Source organism: Hylaeus anthracinus, unplaced genomic scaffold (assembly GCF_026225885.1).
Source record: "Hylaeus anthracinus isolate JK02 unplaced genomic scaffold, UHH_iyHylAnth1.0_haploid 2, whole genome shotgun sequence".
In the NCBI taxonomy this organism is placed as follows: Eukaryota; Metazoa; Arthropoda; class Insecta; order Hymenoptera; family Colletidae; genus Hylaeus; species Hylaeus anthracinus.
The window spans coordinates 2,464,205-2,485,893 of record NW_026534838.1 but is presented as its reverse complement, the minus strand read 5'-3'; the positions used below and the strand labels follow the sequence as shown (position 1 = coordinate 2,485,893).

At 41.7% G+C, this 21,689-nt stretch overlaps 1 protein-coding gene across 1 annotated transcript; it reads right to left on the bottom strand.

Annotated features, from left to right (window-relative positions):
- Positions 1 to 9,168: 9,168 nt before the first annotated feature.
- LOC128892933 (protein hairy-like) lies at positions 9,169 to 21,346 on the bottom strand. The gene is made up of 3 exons (XM_054153593.1): positions 20,959 to 21,346; positions 19,435 to 19,530; positions 9,169 to 12,840 (listed from the first exon to the last, which is right to left on the bottom strand). The coding sequence occupies exons 1-3, from the start codon at positions 21,049 to 21,051 to the stop codon at positions 11,656 to 11,658; spliced, it is 1,374 nt and encodes a 457-aa protein (XP_054009568.1). The 5' UTR covers positions 21,052 to 21,346; the 3' UTR covers positions 9,169 to 11,655.
- Positions 21,347 to 21,689: the final 343 nt, after the last annotated feature.

Genomic DNA, 21,689 nt, shown 5'->3' with positions numbered 1-21,689 from the left:
GACTACGAGTCACCTATTTTGAAGGAACCTTCCAAAAATCATCTTCTTTCCCTTCTTTATCATCTGACCCATCAAGAATTGGTACCCGAAGCGCTCATTCAGCTCTAATTTCCGCTATTCTAAAGACGCCATTTTTAAAACATTCATGTACCTAACATACTAAATCTAGGGACCACAAATCATTTATTTTGAAGAAACCTTCTAAAAACCATCTTCTGTCCCTTCTTTACCATTCGGCCCATCAAGACCTGTTCCCAGAATCTTCCATTCAACTCCAATCTCCGCCATTCTCAACAACTCCTCATCTCGTATCCTTCTTCCCATTGCAGCTCAACTCCAAATAAACCTATCAATACCAACCCTATGACGTAAACAGAAACTTTCCCCGTTCGAACCTCAACCCTGTAGATATCGTTCCCGTCGCCGGCACGGGGTCGTGCACGAAGCGCGCGTTTAGCATTTGAAAAAAGCCCTCGTCGGGCTCCGGCGAATATCTGGCGTGCACTCCCGCAAACAAAAGGCTACATTTAGCATTAAAAAAGCACGGGGAGCGGCGCGACCGTGGTACCGGGGGGCACGGTGGTGCGGGCGAACAGCGGGAAGAAGCGTGGGTGGAGGAGGAACGATGCAGGCCGATGCCAGTTACTCTCATCTCCGTGGCCGGACACGCCGGTCCTCTTCCACTATTGTGCGGCTACACGCACGGTAGCCGAGCAGAGGGTAACGAACAGAGAAGGAAGTCGTGTTTTCGGGGGGATGAGACGGGGACACGGTGGATGGGAACGCCGCGAAAACGTACGAGGCCGGCGGGACGATGGTGTGGGGGGTGGTGCCTGGATCAGGACAGAAGTGGTTGATGCATCGGGACAAACACATTTGGCATTAAAACAGCCCCGACGGGTACGCGTCCGCCGTCAGCCGTCTCGTGGGGAGGGGCGTGTGAATCCGAGCGAAAGAAAACGATAGGGGTTGAAACGTTTTGTGTTTTCCCGCGCATCCTCGCTGTATGTCTTTTATGCAACTTCTGTTGTCGTGTTAACGCGTCGCCCGCGCGGGGATTTTTTAACTGCATTCCGCGGAGGAATGTATTCGCGGCAGTGGGGGGGGATGATTTTCGGAGGCGCTGGAAGGGGTGACTGACGGCGGGCGATTGATTTCACGTCCGCGGGACGATGGATTAGCTTCGTTCCTTTTGTAAGTGCGAATGGTATCATTGTTTATGTTTTGGGGTGTCGTCAAGGGTCGGAGAGGCGAGTTGGTATTAATTTTTGGGGGAATTTTTATTCATCATGGTGTCTTTAATAGTTTTTAATGTGGTAGGGTTAGAGGTTCTTTTAGCTGAAGGGTTTCCAACTCGTTGGAAACGAGAAACTCGAAAAAAAGGAAAATTGTTTATGTTTACTTTAGTTGGTTAAGGTGGAGAAATTTTTAACTCACCTAGCCTCCAAGTGTTAAGCCATGAAAAGCTGAATGATGCACCCAGCAATTAAATCATTCCATTTAAGCTGGAGGGTTTCAAACTCGTTGGAAACTCACACCCTCGAACAAAAGGAAGATTGTTTATGTTTACTTAAGTTGGTTAAGGTGGAGCAATTTTTAACTCACCTAACCTCAAAGTGTTGAGCCATAAGAGACTGAATGGTGCACTTAAAACAGCAATTAAAAGATTCCATTCCAGTAGAACCTAATCCAGCACCCTAGCAAGTCGGAACAGTACTCCCTCTAACATCTTCAAACATCTCCAAACACCTTCAAACGCCAGAAAAAGAGCTACCTTGGCATCGTTTATTAAAATGTGTCACTAATCTAAACTTCAATTTTTACACCGAATCCACAGTCTCTAAATACAATTATTTCCATTCTTCATAACATTCTCCTATCTTACGTAACTCTTAGATTGTTTCAACATGTTAAGCGCCACGTCAGCCATCCAACCATAAGTAATAAGCTACATCTAATAACTATTTTCGTCCGGCACCAATAACGACGCCGCGGAGCACGTACTGCACCCTCTTGTTTCCCCGCTGACCAGCCGCCACTATTTTTGCAACTCGTCCCGCTTTCTCCGTCGCTTACACACCTTTCTCTGTCACCTTTTACACGCAAACCTACACACAGGGGACACGTGGACGAACGATTGGTTGCTTGGTGTACGCGCACGCCCGTGCGCCCGTACCTATCAATCGTGTTCGGGGGACGCATTTTTTTTCTCCACCGCCGCGGACGCGGGGCCTCCGGAACGTGAGGCGGAATGAAAATAGAAGTGCAGTAACGCCGACAAAAAAATGATGGAAGCCCCGGGCCGAGCAACGGCATTTGGACGACGAGGAGGGCGACGTCGGTGACGAGGCGAGGACAAGCCGCGAGAGCGAACCGGACACGGGTAACGCGCCCCGCGAAAATCGCGGATGAAACTTTCCGTCCTGGTAATTTCGCGCCAGCTTCTTAACACTTCCGGTAGGGTGACGCATGGGAACGGAAAATTAAATAATTACGAGAGAGCGGGAGATTTCATTCGTGACCCCTTGCTGGAGGATTTAATCGACGAAGCTTAGTTAGGCGTGAAGTCGTTTGACTTGTGCTTTTCATGCTTCGGAATTTTTATTGGGAGTTTTATGTGTTGTAGGGCGAGGGGTTGATAAAGAAGCCTCGAGGGAGGATTATAATTCTTAGGAAATTTTTAAATAGTCGGATGGATGAATATTTTTGGAACTTTTAGTATATTGAGGGGATGCTTTGAAGAAGTAGTGAAAAAAGTTTGAGCATGACATGTTTCTTTCTTTTGAGTATCACGGTGATTTCTTAGTTGTCCTCCCTTTTTGGGAGACATTGGTCTAGAGGAGGTGCACCTTTTCTGATAAGAATCGCATGATACTAATTTTGGATCGTAAAATTAGCACAAGTATTGTGGTTATTTAAAATTAATTATGAACGTATACATGTGTTTTATGAAAACAAGTCGTAGACTTGTAAGGGCGGTTCTCGTGAAGGGAGTGTTTCGGTCGTAGAATACTTATTCTGAATCGTGATTCTTATTAATATTTAATCGAAGACTAAATGTTACTATATGCATTGTAAATATTCAATTAATTCAGAGATGTACATATTTAATGCATTTTGAAGTTTTAGATTATTATACCAATGTGAAGTTTTAGATTGTATTATACGATCCTTAGATATAAAAAGTACAAAGTGTAAAGTGGAAAAGTGTGAAGTGTAAAAGTGTAAAGTGCAAAAGTTTAAGGTGAGATTAGATTTAGATTAGCAGGAATATTAAATAGTTTTCAGAAAAATTCATTTGTATAAGTTATGTATTAACATTAGTACATTTTTATTGCAAAATGTAAGTTAATTATCACGACAATTTGTGTTTGTAAATTACAGATCAAAAATTTCTAAAATTTTGTTCTTTTGGATTATGAAATTATTCTATTTGTAATGTTTTTACATTGTGTGCGAAATGTAATCCTTAAACCCGTATAATCTAAGAACTGGAAAACTTGTATATCGTTCCTAATAACACAACAGATATTGGCATATTTTGAACTGTATTGCCAATCTTGTCAAAATTTCATCAAGATCTCGTCGAGATCGAGATCATGTATTCTAAATTGTCAAAAAATTCGAGATCGACATGTGTTTAGTGATTTTTCGAGATCAAGATCGAGATCGTAAAAATCTCGTCTCATCTCATGCGCATCACTAAATCCGCGCAATTTAATTTCAATTATCAGAGAAGTCGTTTCAGTTATCCGAAGAAAGCATCCCGCGGCCGCGTAAAACCCGCCTTACCAGTCGCAAACTAATTATGTAGCCCCAGTAAAAGAAGATAAAAGCAGCTGGGGTGAAAAACAGGGAAAATCAAATTGCACCCTCGAAGAGGATGAATAGTCGCTACCTAAGAGCGTTGAATGTAAGTCCGTAGGCGGACGCGCGAGACGGGCAGAAAACAACGACTCGAAAAGCGTAACGGACTGTTTCAAATGCGGTCTCGCGTTATCAGCGGTCCCTTTAGCACCTGAAAATTGCCTGGCGCTTTTTCCACGCGCGACGCACTTAATAAAACATGCTCGCTCCTCCCGTTCTCCGGACCTCTCTCATCTTCCCAACCCCTTTCTCGCTCTCACTTCCTCTCGCCACGATCGTGGACTACACACGAGCACCTTCACACAAATCCACGCTCCACTCGCGCTCTGTTTTCCTTTCCCTCCCTCTTCTTTTCCCTTGGTCGCGCTTCAACACCTTTCCCCCGTTCCTCTGTCGAGTTTTGTACTACATTGGGAACGAGTCTCTTTATCTTCCTTTCTTTCTCTGCTCCCCCACGCGTGGCGGTTCTCCCTGTCCCACCGTCAACCCAGAGGCTGCCTTCTTCCTCGTCTCCACCCTCGTTTCACTTCCACGGAAGGGGGGGGGGGGCGAACCGAACCTCTCGCTCCTGCGAACGGCACAGAAGTTTCCAACTGCTCCAGCGACAGCCAAATAAATGTCTCTCCTACTCCTTGCTCCGACACTTCTCTCCGCTACACTCGGCTAATTCGGCACGCGTACACGGTAAAACTTCGTAGCCCCCGCTGGGGAATGTTTGGAGATTGAACAATTGGTTTGGATTTTATTTCCGTTTCTCTTTTGGCCTCGCCCGTTCGTCGCTCCCGCGGGCGACCCTCTCGGCGGGTATCAAAGGCGGCGCTTAACGGAGCTCGCCGTGTCCCGGTTTTGGATGATTGGAATTTTCTCAGTGGTGTCTCTGAAACTGGAGCTTTGTTTGTGTGTATGGGTTTGGACTCTATTTTTCGGGTGGATTTTTGAGGATGATGTGGTTTGGAATGTCGCAAGTAACGACGACATTTAAGGTGGCTTAACGCGAGATTTCATTTTGTTAAAAGGATGCAGTAAACGTTGATATTTTGAATTGTATAGATAGTTCGTGGCGATTTTTAAGAAAATTGCAAAGGCACATTTGAAAGGTACAATCAAAATTCAAAAAGCCCTTATGAATTATAAATTCAATATATTTATATATAAATTCAAATGTGACTTTGAATTTTTCTTAAAAATTGGCACGAAGTATATATATAATTTATATGTGTATTTACTGAATTACAGTCAGTCCCATAAGTATTCGTATATGTCCATATTCGTCTATGTTTATCGAAGAATTTGTGTAAATGGAATTACAGGTTTGATGTTTCCAAACAAATGTTCCATTATAAATACGTACACTAGTAAATTTTCCACATGTATGTATTTAGAAGACATTATTTATTTGGAAACACGAAACCTCTCATCTAATTTAGACAAATTTCTTCTATCGACGTAAAGGGTATGAATTCTTATGAGGTACCATTTTGTTCCACAACCCTTCCATGTTTTAAGGGATGTACAGCAAAGTCTCCTTAAATGCACAAGCTCGGGAGTGAACTTGTGCGTTTATCGTAGAGTTTGTACATGTTCTGATGATGAGTTTCGAATGTAAAGAAGGATAGCAAAGAAAGAAGAAGACGAGCGAAAACACTAGAGTATGTTGATGAGTTTTATCGATTGGATAAGTGCAAGATGACTCTCGCCACCACGTAATATGATCTTAACTGATTGATACGCTTCTGCCGACTGCTTTTTTTCCTCGGACCTCTTTCTCTTTCATTCTCTGTCCTTTTCTACGTTCGGCACTCGACTCAAGCCAAATTAAAATAAACACAGAATAGAAACCTCAACTGTTTTGGGTCCCGATTTCCTTGCACTTATTCAGCCTTTAGTGTATCTGATTTCAGATCGTGCTACACTACTCGGCGATCGAATTCCTGCACCCCTCAATGGGTATACCAGTGCTAGGGATGGTTTCTGTGCATTTAAGGAGACTTTACTGTCTCCATGTTATTTCTTTTCAACCATTTCGATATATTCAGACAGTCAGAACATTTGAATGAAAATGTTACGGAAAGCAGTTGAAATCGCATTCTCTAAGACACAGAATGAAAAGTGCATTTATCAGGAAAAACTGCTCAAATTCTATTTAGTTATCCAGCCTTTGCAAGGTAGTGGCTTGTAAAAATGAGTACGGGAACAGTCCAACCGCCCCAGTGTGCGAAACGTCCCTTTTTCCAGCGTGTAACGCATCCTTTTTGGAAACCCTTGACCAAATAGGTTCGACCAATCGATTCCTGGCTCGGACGGTGTACGGCCGGTGAAAATCATCGGTGCAAGTTGTTTCCGTTACACAGTGGTCAACCGAGGGCAAGTGTCTCGGGGCGGCGGATATAGCAATCGCGGAGTGTTTTTCGCGTTGTTATATTTCGGGGGCGGCCGAGCCGATCACGCACGCGACAGAGAAGAGCGTATCGAAGGGAAGAAGAGGGCAGGAGGCGGTTTCGTCCGCGCGTATGTGCGGCTGCCAGGCCATTTGCCTCTGCGGTCTCTTGATTCCTAGCGACTAAATTTTCATCTGTACTCATTCAAGTTTTAATGTGTTTTTGCGGCATCAGTCATTCAAACTTAATCAACAACCAGTTACGCGCCTGGCTCAGCGCGCGAGCGCTCGCTCGTGCCCGTGGCTTGCACGTATCCGCTTCCATTCGTCCTGGTCGGGGGCGAGAGCGTGTGTGGGCGCGACGGAATATTGGCCGGGCGCTCTGTGACGAGAGCGTATTAATTATAACTCTGGTCAGAGGAACGTCAAGAGATGCTTTTGCAGATACCTACGATAAATTGTCGGTTTACCAGCAAATCTCATTTCCAAACCCCACCATTTTTCCGCTCGTTTGTCCACGCCCATCGGCAGAGAACAACGCTACGCCGCGCTCGGCTAGCACCGCGGTATTCCCTTTCCTTTCTCCGTTTATATACAGGTGTACACGTCCGACACCGGTGCGCGACTGTCGCGTGCACAAGAGTGCAATGACAGCGAAAGGGAGAACGCTTTTATCCAATAATAGGAATGTCGACATCGGCTATCTTGTCGGCGTTAACAGCTCTTCCCTCGTCAGCTGGACCGGAACCGCCGACCGCGGTGCCCTAATGGCGTCGCTAAATTGCCTGGCTTTTTAAAGAAATTACGCCTGGGTACTGGAGCTGTGTTAAATTGGCCAAAAATTTCGTTCTGTTTGTCCCGACAGTTCTCTTTCTGCTGTTGGACTTTTACTAGAAGACAGGGGAAGATGGTGGATGAATTGGACCTAAATATTGCATTTAATACTGCATTAAATTATATTTAAAAAGAGTAGTACATTTGCCTAGAAGATAAGGGAAGATGGTGGATGAATTGGATGTAAATGTTGCATTGAATACTGCATTTAATTATATTTAAAAGGAGTAATACATTTTCGTAGAAAATAGGGGAAGATGGTGGATTCATTGGATTTAAATATTGCATTTAATCTAATAACAAAAATGAATCTCATTTCATTTTAAGTTCTTGCAGAGCCAGTTCTTAGAAGTGCAGGGCAATAAGACTGCTAACCGTGTCGAAATTTGAGTTTGCAGTAGGAACAAAACCTCGACCTGGCTCTCTAAGCCCTCTTAGTTTAAAGTACAGAATATTTAATCAACAACTGTACAATTTTATTATACGATATTTTATTATACAACGAATATCTCCTTGCCGAAGAAAATTCGCTGTTTATTTATGCGTTAAAACTTTTGGCTAACCTAATATTATATAGGACATTGGAGATACCAGGAATTGTTGAGAGACTTGAGGTTTGACGACAGGTGAGTACTTCCATTTTGTCGGCTTGAAAGGTAGAATACACTTGGAGGATACAGAAGTGAAAGATATAGGACAACACTCGTGACATCCATTAATTATGATAAAAATCCAGGATGCTTAAGTCTCTTCTGTGGATTTTGTAGGCTTTTTACTACACATAAATTAATTGGAAACTTCTATTAAAAAAGTAGCTTCTTTGATCCATCATAAAAGAATAACAAATTAAAAAGTACTGAGGTTTGGTTCAACTACAGAATCTATACCAAGCGTTCCTTTCATATTCTTGTTATGCTGAATTCCCCGCCTTTCTCTCAAAACCGAAGTAAAAGTAACCAACGCAACTTCCATCCGCCATATTGGCCCCCGGTTCCGTGTACGCCTTCCCCCCAACAATTTCTCACGACAACTCAAACACTTTCTTCCCCCCGTTCTCATCGATTCCACCTTAATTGGACGACTCCACGTCAAACTCCGGCGAGTCGGTCGTACGTCCGAGCACATCAACGTTTCCCTCGCGGATCGGTAACGGAGTCGCATCCAAATTAGGCTGAAGTTAGACCGAACGATCCATCTTCGACGCGGTGCCACGATTGTTATAAAACAATCGAGCAGCGAGATTATCGCAACTGGTAGCCTCGTAAATATTTCAGGATCGATCGGAAATCGCGAATCCAGTCGGCCGAGCGATCGAGGATGGAATGGGAATGGGCGTCCATCAGCGATGGGAATAGTAAAAGGGTGGCGCAAGTGCAACGGAAAAGGCATCGGGCGCCCGGAGCCCAGCGAGATGATCGTTTCCGTAATAAAAATCGTCAACCAGATCGTAGCTCACGTACCGATACGGGTCTGCGCCACTCCCTGTCGGCCAATCAGGGCCTCCCGTCGGCTTAATGTATTCAAATGTAAGCGGTAGCAGTGTTTATGTCTTGACATTGCAAATTGTGCCGGCTAGGCCATAACTTATAGTAATTGCCCCGCGCCGGAGTAATTATTTATACACGTGATATAGCGTATAGAGGCACCACTCGCGGTTATTCAGCGCGTGTATCCGTATCTCGCTCGCTATAATTGTAAGCGGCGAATATCGAAAACGGCCTCATTGGGCCGCGATATTAATCTCGGTCGTAGAGCGCGGTCGAATCGGCGACTTCGATGCCTCGCGCAAGACACAAGACGGTGCCGCGCAAGGAAAAACTGCGTCGGCAGAGAAACGAACGAAATTTCTCTGTCGTTTTCTGCGGTAGTCGTTCGTTTACCTGTTTGGGATTAAATTAAAAATGCGAACAAGTTAGACAGCAGCGGAAGAAATAATTTAAGTTTGGAATGTGGTTTTAGGAAGAGTGTTACACGGAGACATGGCAGAGTAAATTCCTCAGCTTTAAACGGTGGAATGTACAATGGAAAGTTGGATGTTTATTTATTCATTTGGAATAATGATGTTTTTGAAAGGCAGAACAGAAATTAAATCTTTAGGAATAGAAAGGAAATCGAAATTAAAACGAAATCACTGAGAAAATGTTTTAACCCATTCCTTATCAACTACGAGATATCTCGTAGTTCGAATTTATTGCAATTACTCGAAGTATAAATTTACATTCTTTCTTTTTAAAACAATGAATTTAATATCACTTTTTATTATCAAAATGATAACCTAGATTACATATCTGTATTAAATCTTGGCGTCCAAAACAAAACCTTCAAAATTTGTCCAGCAGTGAATGGGTTAACCAGCCAAAACAGTTGAAATTATTATGAACAAAATTTGTCTTAAATGTTCTCTCAAATATTGCAACGTTTCAGCCCTTAGAAGACCTCGTCAGATGATTTAAACTGTGATTGATTCCATTAGGAAAAATATTTTGTAATATAATAAATGAAAGTACATTGATTGATGTAAACGAAGCTTCATACAATTAAATTATGTAAGTAATAACTTGGACTACACATAGACTACAATATAATGAAAGGAAGTTAGATCTTTACTTCGGCGAAACCCATTAGAGATTCGATCACTTGACGACAATTAACTGTTAAATATGTACATTTCATTTATCGAAAAAGAAGGATCAGAAAATATATTCGAAAGTCATTTAATTGAAGAATGCCAAGGAATGCAGCACGATCGAGTAGAATTCAAACTTTTAAATAATATGCAGACGATTCTCAACAATAGAAACGAATTTCTCAAACTAGTAGATATATTAACGAAATATGTAATAATGAATAAATTGCAATTGAATTGTAAATATTAACGTGGTTACTAATAACCATGGAGTTGATGTGACCTTAAACAAAGTAATTAAAAAAAAATATATATATATTCGAAAGAGTTAGTTAAGGTTCATTGCCAAATTCCACAATTTCATTCAATGAAGTGCCATTTGCATTAAGAATTTAGCTCCTGTACTACTTTAACCACTTCCAACAAAATAAAATGAAAAACTTACCTATACCATTCTCAAATAACTCATACTTACATACTCTTCCATCGTCATCAATAATTTCCTCACTAAATTCTATCCTTACCCAAAGTTCGAACGAACAATAATCAGAACTAAAACACAAACGAGAGTAATCCTAAAGTCACACTGGCAGTTTCTGAAAACTTTAGAGTAGACGGGAATTCTCGCTGCCCGTCGCTACCATGCCGCCATCTCGCACGGCGCATGGGAACTAGCGCTCGTAAAAAAAATTGCGTCAGCTTTTTCTCAAACATGGCTACTTTTTCCCCAAACAAATCGACCAGAAAAAGAATACTCTTTGGAATTAACAAGCGCCGGAGGCTAGGAAATGCGTAAACTATACGCGCACGTGTTGCTCCATCCACCCGCCTCTCGATGGAATTACGGTCTTCCTTTTCGCGCCATAAATCAATATCGAAATTAAGAATTTCGGCAACCGGTGGCCAAGACGAGTGCTCCACAGACGGCTAAGGGCATCGAACGAATTTCACGGCGTCTGTCGATAAATCAGTTTAAGCAGTCGGCCGATGAGAAAGGGGGTGGTTTTGCGGTGTAACAGGTGGTTGAAATTCTCATTCGCCGCGTCTTTTTACTCCTTTATCGGCAAAAAGGGAAAGAATAAGTTCCAGTTTATGAATCGGAGCGCGTTTAACGCTTCTTAAAAGGATAAAGCCGCCCCGACGACTTTTTTTTTTCTACCGGCGAAATTGCTGAGCCTTTTACGAGACCGCGGGACGTGTCAATAGAGGCCACGGATTCGGACTTTTTTCATAGGAGACGTTCGCGATTCGTCGCGTCGGAGACGATGCCAATTAATCGAAGAGGATTCGTCGTTATCGTTTCATTTTTATTTGGACGCTTGACCGTTATCACAAACTGGCGATAGTATCTTAGCCTACGACGACCGCGCTCGGTCGTTTGACAAAAAACGATTCTTAATGAAAGGTAAAAATTAAATAAGGTCGGGCGGTTATTTACAAGATTATTCACAGGAAACTAATCGTACAAAATATCGTTAAAGCTTGTAAGTCTTCAAATGCTAGGATACAGAGTTGTGCGCGTTCCCATTCCGTGGTTTATCCGCTTAACTGCCTAATGCCTTCTCGTTCGAATTTTCCACACCTTGCTCATAGCCCATCCTGAACTCTAATGCTACTTAACTTACTGAACCTACTTAGTCGAGACCTACTTCGATAATAAATACAACTTATCGTTAGACACATGCGTCGGGAGAAAAACCAACTATGGTCGTCAATAACCAATAAAAGTGAACTATTCCCTTCCCTAAGGCACTATCTCGTTCGGTACAAAGAGGACGCAAGACAATCGACCGTTGGGCACCGATCTCGTTGATAAAACATCTTAGAATCTATATCTCGTGGTCAATACCATCCGTATTCATGAATACTTATTTGTACTAAGCAATCTAGGACAATCCTCCGGAGCATCGTCTTAAACTTAAACAAAACAGTCGGCAAGTTTCTCCTTGAATCACCACGGTCGCCACATATCGCCGTTCGCGCCCGAAGGGCCGGCCACGGCTGCTAGTTTCGTAGGATTAGGATTAGAATTTCTATTAGCCGAGCAAGTCGCCCTACCCGACAAATCCTCTACCGAAACCGCTTGATCTTCGTCGGACTTCGCCGCGCCGTTGGAAGAATCCATGGGAACCGTGGAGGTGATCGATTCCTGATACCTGGGTCTTTTATCGGAGATGGCCAGAAGTCCGCTGGAATGATGCCTCTTCAAGGTCTCCCTTCTGGCGGGCAGCGAACCGCTGCGATTGTAAGCCTTATCCGTGATAACCGAGAGCGGTTGTCGCAAATTCGGCGCCATTCCATTGCTGTTCGGCAACTCAGAGGAATCAGCGGACACCTTCTTAGGTATATTACTCCCGTCCGGTTTGGAGTCTATGAAAATCTGTACCGGTGACTTGCTGTCGCTGGTGGAGCTGATCTGTGGCTTCTGTGTCTCCGGAGACGAGGAGAAGCTCTTGGAGGAAGCCGGGCTCTGCTCCGGAGCTTTGAACCAACGCTGCTGATGGGTCGGTGAAGGAGCCTGAGGATAGTTCTCCGACTGGTGGCTTTCTTCGCCGAAGCTGGAAGTGGACGTGGTGGGGCTCAACAGTGGACTCTGTGGCCTGTGGACGGCGGTGAAGGCCGAAGATCGACCGATCTTGGAGTCGGGGGCGGGTGGAAAGAACGGGAAGTTCGCGGAGATGGCCGCCGATTGGGGCACCAACAGAGCCAGCTCTCCTGTTGGAAGTCGGCTGGGTATCAACTGAACCCCGTTCGGTATCTGGATCCTGGCACTTCCATTATTATTCTCGTCGCCATTCTGGAAATCGCTCTGGAAACCGACCTTCACCTCCGGGTAGAGGCGTTCCGGCATGTAGGGCACGTAGTGGCTGTAGAACGGCGCCATTTGCTGGAGATTGCTGACGCAATTGTTCAAGTGTGATACCAGTCGTTGCTTCACAACAGGGTCAACGTTCTCGAGGTGGCTGACGTACCGCGATACTTCGGTAGCACATTCAGAAAATCCAGTGCGGAATTTCGTTAACACCGCCGGATCGGTAGCGACCGCAGTGCTTAATTGCTGACGCTGCACGGCCTGTAAATGCTTCACCGTCATCTCGAGGATATCGGCCTTCTCGAGCTTCGAATGCCTGGTTGGCTGAAACAAAAAACAGAGGCGTTGGTCATTCGCTGTTCGAGTACAGAATATTATTTCTTATTCTAATTTCGATACTTCGATTTGGAATTTTAATTGTCGACGATCATTTTTTCATTCAGAAACTGTATGACCTTGGGTAGGAATGACCGCAGTTGGTAATGCAGGAAACTCTTGGGAGCCATAGATGGTAAGATGGATGTCTACTTTATCGATCCTTGATCGGAAAGAGAACGCTTTGTAAAGATGGAAAGGTAGTTTCCAGCTTGATCGATAGTCGGTAATCGTGTCCCGAGGGTACGTGAGCAAACACGAATACCGATCGCTCATTCGAGAAATCTGTGACACCTCGGTAACGCCCACGTAATTGCCTCGATACGACCAGTTTCCTTAATAATAGAGTGGCAACCACGGTAGCCTAGTAGCTGCTGAGCAATTTACCAGTCAGCCTGGGGCTACAAGTGTCACGTTCTCGAGAAACTGTTTTATCCACTTTCACATGCAATTATAACGAGACTTTTTTCAGTAGATTGTTTCATTAAAATAATCAAACAAAAATTTAAGAGGTTCTGAGAATGGACTGTGGATATTTATGCACTTATGGCAAGCTGAAATATTAAAGTATATACGAACTGGGAGAATCAAGAGTATATAAAATATCGATAATAATAAAGGAAGTATAGAAAGGATAATTTCTTTAATTCAAATTGGCTGTGCTTTACTAGCTCAACGCGCCTTGTAATGGATATATTGATGCTTAACGAGAGAGATACAAAAATATAGAGAAATGATGCAAGAGAGCAAAGATTCAAGTGGTAAATAATTAGTGATAAATAAAATAATGGATTTAAGAGTAGTTAAGGAGAATAGACTTTAATTGTCGTTTCTCTTTCTTTTAGATAATTAACAAATCATTTTGTATATTTGTAAATATTGTACATATCGTATGTAAAATATAATATCTTTCTTTTAGAGTGGTAAATAATTAGTGATAAATAAAATAATAGATTTAAGAGTAGTGGAGGAGAATAGGCTTGAATTGTCGTTTTTCTTTCTTTTACGTTATTAATAAATCATTTTGTATATTTGTAAATATTGCACATATCATACGTGAAATATAATCTCATTCTTTTAGAACAACACATTTCGTTTATTTTCTTGGAAAGTCCTCAATATTATCATTCATCTTATACACATGATGTACTTTCATTTACGCTTCCATTCTTTTTCTGTGTCTGTGAAAATACGAATTTGCGCAAACATGGACGGTCTATTGATCAGAGTGCTGAACTGACGTAAGGCGTTTCACCTTGGACGAAAGGGATGTTACGAGATTCGAAAAAAGAGCGAATCTCATCGTGGGAATCCGTTGAACCTTCGAGTGGGCGACCCGACACAATTTTTTTCGGACTCCGCCACTAGCCCTTTCTGTATTCTTGGGATTCCCAACTAGCCTTTCAGGGATCAATAACTCAATACCGATGCAGTCCTACAACTCCGAAATCCTATTGTACGGTTTCAATGCCGCGGCTCTCAGCCCTGGATCAGTGCTCGCATTTTTATGGTAAACTAGCGGTCACCTTCGAAATAAGCGTGGGAGTCGAAGAGTAGATCGCTTACAGAGCCCATTGGGGCTCCTCTGTTCACCCGAACGTGTTCCCAAGAGACTCCGCAGCTCAGACTCGTAAACGGGAACTATTACTCGAATTTAAAGGGATTTACAAACGGGGCTTCGGGATTTTTTAATAACAAAATACGTAGGTCGTCCTTTGGATGTTTCACGTTTGTTTAATTTTAAAATGGGATGTATTTGAGACTAGCTCTGTTATTGCTACTTTATTTAACTGAAGTCCAAATAATGGATTTTTAATTTTAACGTTTACCTCCTGGAAATTATTAGTTGTATTGTTGGTTAGTTATTTAAATATTCGAAATTTGAAATTTGGAATCGAGCTTTTAATAAAAGAGTCTTGAGAAAAAATATAGAGAGAAATAAATAATAATATTAAGTTGGTGCAAAAGGAATTGCAATTTTCCCAATGTCAACAGTTACCGTCTAAAATTTTAACAAATTCTTAAATAAATAGTGGCATTGTAAAGTTCTACGCGACTGGGATAAAGAAACTTGTTTCTCATTGAAAACAAATGTACTGATTTTAATGGTTCTAATTCTGATTAATAAAGTTTATTATAAAAAAAGATATCATAAAAGCTAAATATAAAAAACTGCTATTTCTTTTGCACCAACCTAATATTTATTCCTCTCTATATTCATCTATCTTATATTTCTCCCAATATTTATTCTTCTCAAGGACCTTTTTGAAAAATTCTCAATTTCGATCGCTGAAAGTATAAACAACAGCATACTTCCCCTTGCAAATAGAAAGAGTTTCTCGAAGGAAGAAATTATCTTGAGTATATCATGCATCCAAGGACAAAACAGGTGCACGAAGCGAAGGAGGATGCGGAAATCGATTTTCCCGTAGAATTCGACACTCGTGAAGATCGAGCGAGGATCGACACCTGCTGAAGGAGCAACTAAAAGGCAAAGGCGTCGGGCGTCCCCCGTTTTTTGCCGATCAGCGCCGTCCTCGCGATGCTTTGGATCCTTAAAGATGATACGGTCAACAAAGGGAGGCTGGAACCCGAGATGAGATTCTTTTTTCTTCGTAATAATTATTTGGTGGTTCCCACGAACGCGGGGGGCGTTTCGTACGGGCGAACGGGAGAGGAGCAGGTAGCGGAAGTCATCTGGACGAGGAGAAGAGAACGGTGAGAGCGGCTCGCTCTCGTTATATTCCTGTCTGAGAAATCAATCCCGATGGATCGTGTTACGCGGCGAGGAGTCCTCTGTCCAATGGGAGAAAATCTTCGCGGATGCTGGCGGGTATTTTTCTCAAAATTATCTCCAGCCCAAGTCCCGTGGATCTTGGAGGCATTAAAAATGATTAATACTATCTGAACGATCTTTCAAGTCTGACTTTCGTTCTTTGGGACTTCTTCAAATTTATAATAAATTTATAATTCTATAGTTGGATAGAGTTTCACAAATGTTGCAATCCTTTTGTTAATGTTTTTCTTCAGTTGCATTTTATTCCTTTTATAGTATCAGTACGTGTACGATTTTACATTAGGAATGTTTAGAAATGAATTCTCATTTGGTTCAGAATTTTATTTACTTAATCACAAGCAGGGTTTTAAGGTAACTAACGAAGTACTAAAGAAGTAATTTTTGTGACGATATTTCAGACCTGGAATATTCTTTTTCTCGTACTAATGTAATTTAATTTTTAGGATTGACTCGAACTATAATTAGTATGGAAAAAATTTAAAAGAAAACCTAATAGTGTGGTTTTCGAGGAAACCAAAGAAGAAAGCCAGGAGACTCTTCCTAACAGATATTAATCATTCCAAATTGAGCAACACGAGCATTTTCAAACTCCTTAATTTCCCACAGGAAGTGAAAACCGTTCAACAAACACTTCTGATGGAAAAAGGACAAACTTTCAAATTTCCTCCATTTAATTTAAAACGGTGAATCCTTGTTTCTTATAACAAACAATATTTTTGTAAAAATGAACGTTTATTCCTAGACTTGTAAATGGTAAAAGATCCTGTCTTGGACCCAGATTGCATCTACCCACGTCCATTCCTTTTATTATAATTCATCGACGTTGGGATAACTGTGCAAATTGGTTAAAGTCATAATCGTCAGATAAAGCGTACGCGGCAATCGTCGTAGATTGTTTCGGTGCGCCCGGTATAAAGGTCAAGAGTCGATCTTTTAATTAAACTGATAGGAAGAGCGCTTAACGGATGTTGGCTAGAAGTGTTTGATCAGGCGGTCTCCTTTTTCCTGTGGGCCGTCTTCCTCCGTGCGACATGATTTGTTTTAGACTGTAGAATCGGGACTAGCAGCGGGAGGTGGACGGGTTTTGTTTTAGTGTTTTAGATGCCTCGGCGTGGGAACGGATGGTGGAAGCCCTCTGCCAACACGTAATCTCCACTGGAGTCTCTACAATGGCACTTCAGTCCCCTGGTTTGCCAAACCAGTGTTGGGCACATTCCACTCGATCGCTTTTTTAAACGAATTTAATTTCGTTCCATTCGTTTGCCGACGGTTAACAATTCGGCGTTTCGAACTAAACAAAGACGGACGGTGTGGAAACTTCGGAAACGAGAGTTTGCTTTGAAAACTTGCGGCAGGTTGGAAGCTGTAGCAACTTCCTCGGGATGGGAATTTCTCGATTCTCTGAACTGCTCTAATGTTAATGCGGTAATTAAGGGTTCTTCGCAATTAACGAATCACTTTTTCGAGTGGACTTTTGTTTAACCCTTTCAGACTCAAATTATTATTTTTTTCTAATGTACTAATGTAATTGAATTTTTAGGGTTAACTGGGACTAAAATAAAATATAATAGTAAAATACATAGGTATGAAATTTATATATTCACACGAGAAACTTATTCTTAGTATCAATGTAGAAGGAATTATTCCTGGTTGGATACAACCCTCTTATTACACGACAGTAATTCAATTGAAATTATGAACTCATTCACTGTCAGGAAAATTTGAAACGTTAAAACTAAAATAAGTATGGAAGAAATAAAATAAAATTCTAATAGTGTAGTTTTCACTAAATTTATATTTAATATAAATATTTTTTTAAATTTTGTGTCCTCAATTGTAGACGCCAGGTCTGAAAGGATTTTAAGAAGAGTGAACGTTTAGAATTATTAAAAAACAATTTTGTACGCGACATTCAGTTAAATTTTGGAGAATATTAGAGCATAAATTCCTATTAATCCAGGGCGTTATTACTAAACTGAACTAAAGAATTTAAATTTAAATGAAAATATGTTTTAATTTCTAAATAATGTAATATTTTATTGTCGATATTAAATTTGTGCATTTATGGTACATCCTCTTAGATTTTCCCATAATTCTACTTGCCACAAATTCATAAATATCCAACAGTCTAGTCATTAAATTTACGAAACAGTATATTGATCGATGTATAGTACACAAAGCAGTCACTAAATACACAAAGACTAAAAGCAGACTTTATTATGGTACTGGCATTGCAATAGCTGAAATTACCGTTATCCAACAAGCGGCTAAAATCGTCTATAACGGTTCCGACGAAAAATACATAATTCTCATCGCCTGCGGAAGTTCAATCTATGCTACTAATGGCAAAACGAATTATGGTGACCAAATCCTATCCTAGAAGCTAGCCATGTAAGAAACGCGTAAAAAAGGCGAGACAATGACGCCTGCGCCGATCACATGGTATGTGGTCATTATCGGGAATAAAATACTCTAACAAAGTTTCTTTAGTTTCTCTAACAAAAGAAAATACAATCCAGCGCAAAGGGTAAGTAATGCTTTTATAAATGAAGTCGATTTATGAACACAAATAAAAGACTTAGCTCATTCACTGCTACGCAAAATTTCGATTTGTGATGAAATATTCCACAGGCTATCAAAACAGATTAATCTGTGCCAAGTTTTAAGTCCCTATCTCGACTGGTGGGGGAGTAAACAAGAAAAAGACGAAAATCACGCTTTTGACCAATTTCTCCCGTCCTGTTGCATGAAAACTTTTGAACAAAAATCAGAGATATTTCAGTTAGCGAGTTACATGTTCCAGAATTTTTTCAGATGTTTCGATTCAAAATCCAAGCTGCAACAAATAAAAAACGCAAAAAAACGCTGGTTTTGCATGGAAGCAATCTCAGAACTACGATTACGTAATTACAGGAAGTGTAATGTAGGTTATAGTGATGTTAAATTTGTTATTTTAAAAAGATACTCTTTTGCAATAATTCGTGAGTCAATTATTATTAATTAAACGCTTTGAAACCCATTGTGACTTTCAAGTCCACTTCTACGAAGTTCGTTTTTTAATTATTGAATGGCAGCACACGTTCTTTTTTTGGAAACTTGTTAGAGACAATTCTGTAAGATAATACAAGACCAAGATGGACGTCTACATTAAACAAAATTTTGAGAAATTCAGTAAATAAATGGTTAAGCAATAGCTGGCAGTGAATGGGTTAATAAAAAAATGAAAGTGCGAACGGTTTCTGTGAACCTCTCGAAATTTGGAATGGGACAAACGAGCTGACGAACACGAAGAGCCCATCTCAATATCCTCAATTCGTCTTGGGACTCCGATGTGACAAAAATATTCCCCGTCGAACGTTCAGCCTCCTCTGGGGCGAGAGGCTGCGCATATTCTCGGTCCGTTATCTCTCGTAAACTCGGATCACGTCACCAGATAAGACGGACACAGGTCACGTTTCAGTCGCGGGCGACAACGTGGATTCCAGCGAGCACCGTGCCGGGATCACGCGTGCAGTCGATCTCGTGCTATCGTTCGTAGGTTTGCTGATGTCGTTCCTCGTCAAGAGAATTCCCCCGGTCGGTTTACCGTGTCACGCGATTAAGAGATTAAACCCGCGCCGCGTGAGAGCATGACGTGCTATCTACGCCCGGCATGGGACCAACCCGGATCGATCGCGGGAAATCACTGTTATCGGCCACCAACGGGGACACAGACCGCTACAGGTCGAAAAGCTCGCTGTACTCACGTCTTTTTTCATCGCCTCGAGGATCAAGCTCTTCAATTCGTCCAAGCACTGATTTATCCGCGCGCGCCTCCGTTTCTCCATGATCGGCTTGTTGCTCTGCAATCAGGGAATCGTTTCACATATCGGGGAAAGTCGGGTCGCACGCGATTTGCCGTGATACGGATTCTTTTTTAACAGGCCCGTGAGAATTCCTCCTCGCGTGATTTCGAACGGAATCTTGGAAACTTTGGTATCCTTAAAGGGTTTCGAAAGTTAGATCCTCGAGAGTCCAACTCTGGTCGACTTTGTAAAATGAAAAGTTTGGAAGTTGAAATTATAAGGGTTTTTTATGAGTTTGAGGTTAGTGAGAGACTTGCATCGACCAGTTTGGATTCCGTTGGGCCCGCATAAACTTTCGAAGCTCCCGCGGATCGATGGCGGTGGCACCTGCTGGACAACCCAGCGGATGCACTCCGATAGAAAATGATCCATATTCGAAATCTATGCGTTAGTCTAACACAGGGCTTCTTAAACTATAGGTCACTATAGGTCTATTTATGTTATTGCAAAAAATGCAGTTTTGATGAAAAATAGGGTATACAATTTCTGTAACTATAATAAATACAATTTTACAACATTTTGTGCAATTTTTAATTTCATATTGTTGTACGTTTTTAAACAAATTCTGAAACTATATTTTGTCATATGTATATGTATTGTTACCTAATCAATGAATCATCACAAAATATTTACGAGTCGTGAATGAAAGAAGTTTAAGAAGCACTTTGCTTAGTATACCGAGTGACGAAGTGGAAAATGAATTTCCTCGGTCATTTCTCCTGACATTTAAATATTAGGTGACCCTATAAGTTCGTGCTGAAGAGTTTATCAATATTTAATAACAAACCACAGAGATTGTAGCAGTTTAATTTTAATTTTAAAGCGACGGTATAATGACTATGTCAGAAAGGCGAGAAAATATTGTAAAATGAGAGAGTTTATATTTTTTTATAACACTGAAGAGTATATTTCACATATCGATTTGAGCAGCAGAAGTGGCATGAACTTTTAGGATTAATATATCTCGAAACCGAACTATGATTTGTTCACGAATTTAAAAAATTTTATGTCGCCTAACTAGTACTACAGTTCTTTATTCCTACTTAAATATTACATATCTGTAGACTTAACATAGTTTTCCTCCAAGGTAGAGATAGTAATCTTACTTCTCGTGTTCTCGTAATGGAATTGGGCTAATATAAACATACTACGTAGTAACGTTTGAAATAATACCCAGACGTGACGATTTTGCCTGCAATGACTTATCAAAACCAGTGTTTACACGAGTGTTCGAGCGAGCATGAAATGTACCGAGTTGTACAACCTGCCACTATAATGTGACTATAAAATACAAATGCTACCACGAATCCTGTGGTTCTCATAACGAACTGATTCTTAATAAATAAAGATGAAAGAATTCTCACAGGCACTGTCAACGAACCGACTTCCGAGGAATAATTATAAATGATCCTAATTTTAAATTACCCTCCGCAACTCCGCCTTGGACATCCCCGACTGCGAGAGGGACTCAGGCTCGTCCTCGCTGCCTGACATCTTGTAGTTGTAATAATCCACCATTTATGCACCTTTAAAAGCACCAAGGTCGTAGGAAGCTCCAAAAACCACACAGAAAATCCTTCGTTATACGATAAATGTCTTTAGCACTGTTTTCCTCGACTACGCGTGACGTGAACTCAATCAGGGCTCGCACGCTACCGCGATCGATGGATCCATGCGAGTCCACGTGATACTACGCGTGCAGCGGTGGTGGTACTCTTCGGCAACTGTTCTGGCACCGGTATACGAGGGGGATGATCGCCGCGACCGGCGACGTCCCGCTTGGGGTGTGGAGGGTAACTGTTTGACGTTTTCGATTTCGAAGACCGCATGCCGATGCACTCGCCGCGTCTCGAGAGTGGGGTGAAGCGTGTCCTGGAGTGGGGTTTCCGGGTACCTTCGGGAGAGGGGAGGTCCTCCTGAGACCTGTTGATGTGTGGGAATTCGCGCCGTGCCCGGGACACGGCGATATAGTCGCCTCGAAATTCGAGGAGCTCCTCGGGGTACTCCTTTTTACTCTTTTATCCTCGCGCGAAGTGTGGGATTTATTTAAAAAATTATTTATATTTTCTGAAAATTACCGATCGGTTTAGAATTGTCGTTTAACGTGGGCAGTCTGAGGTACAGTCAGTCCCGTAAGTACCTTTTATGTCTGTTGA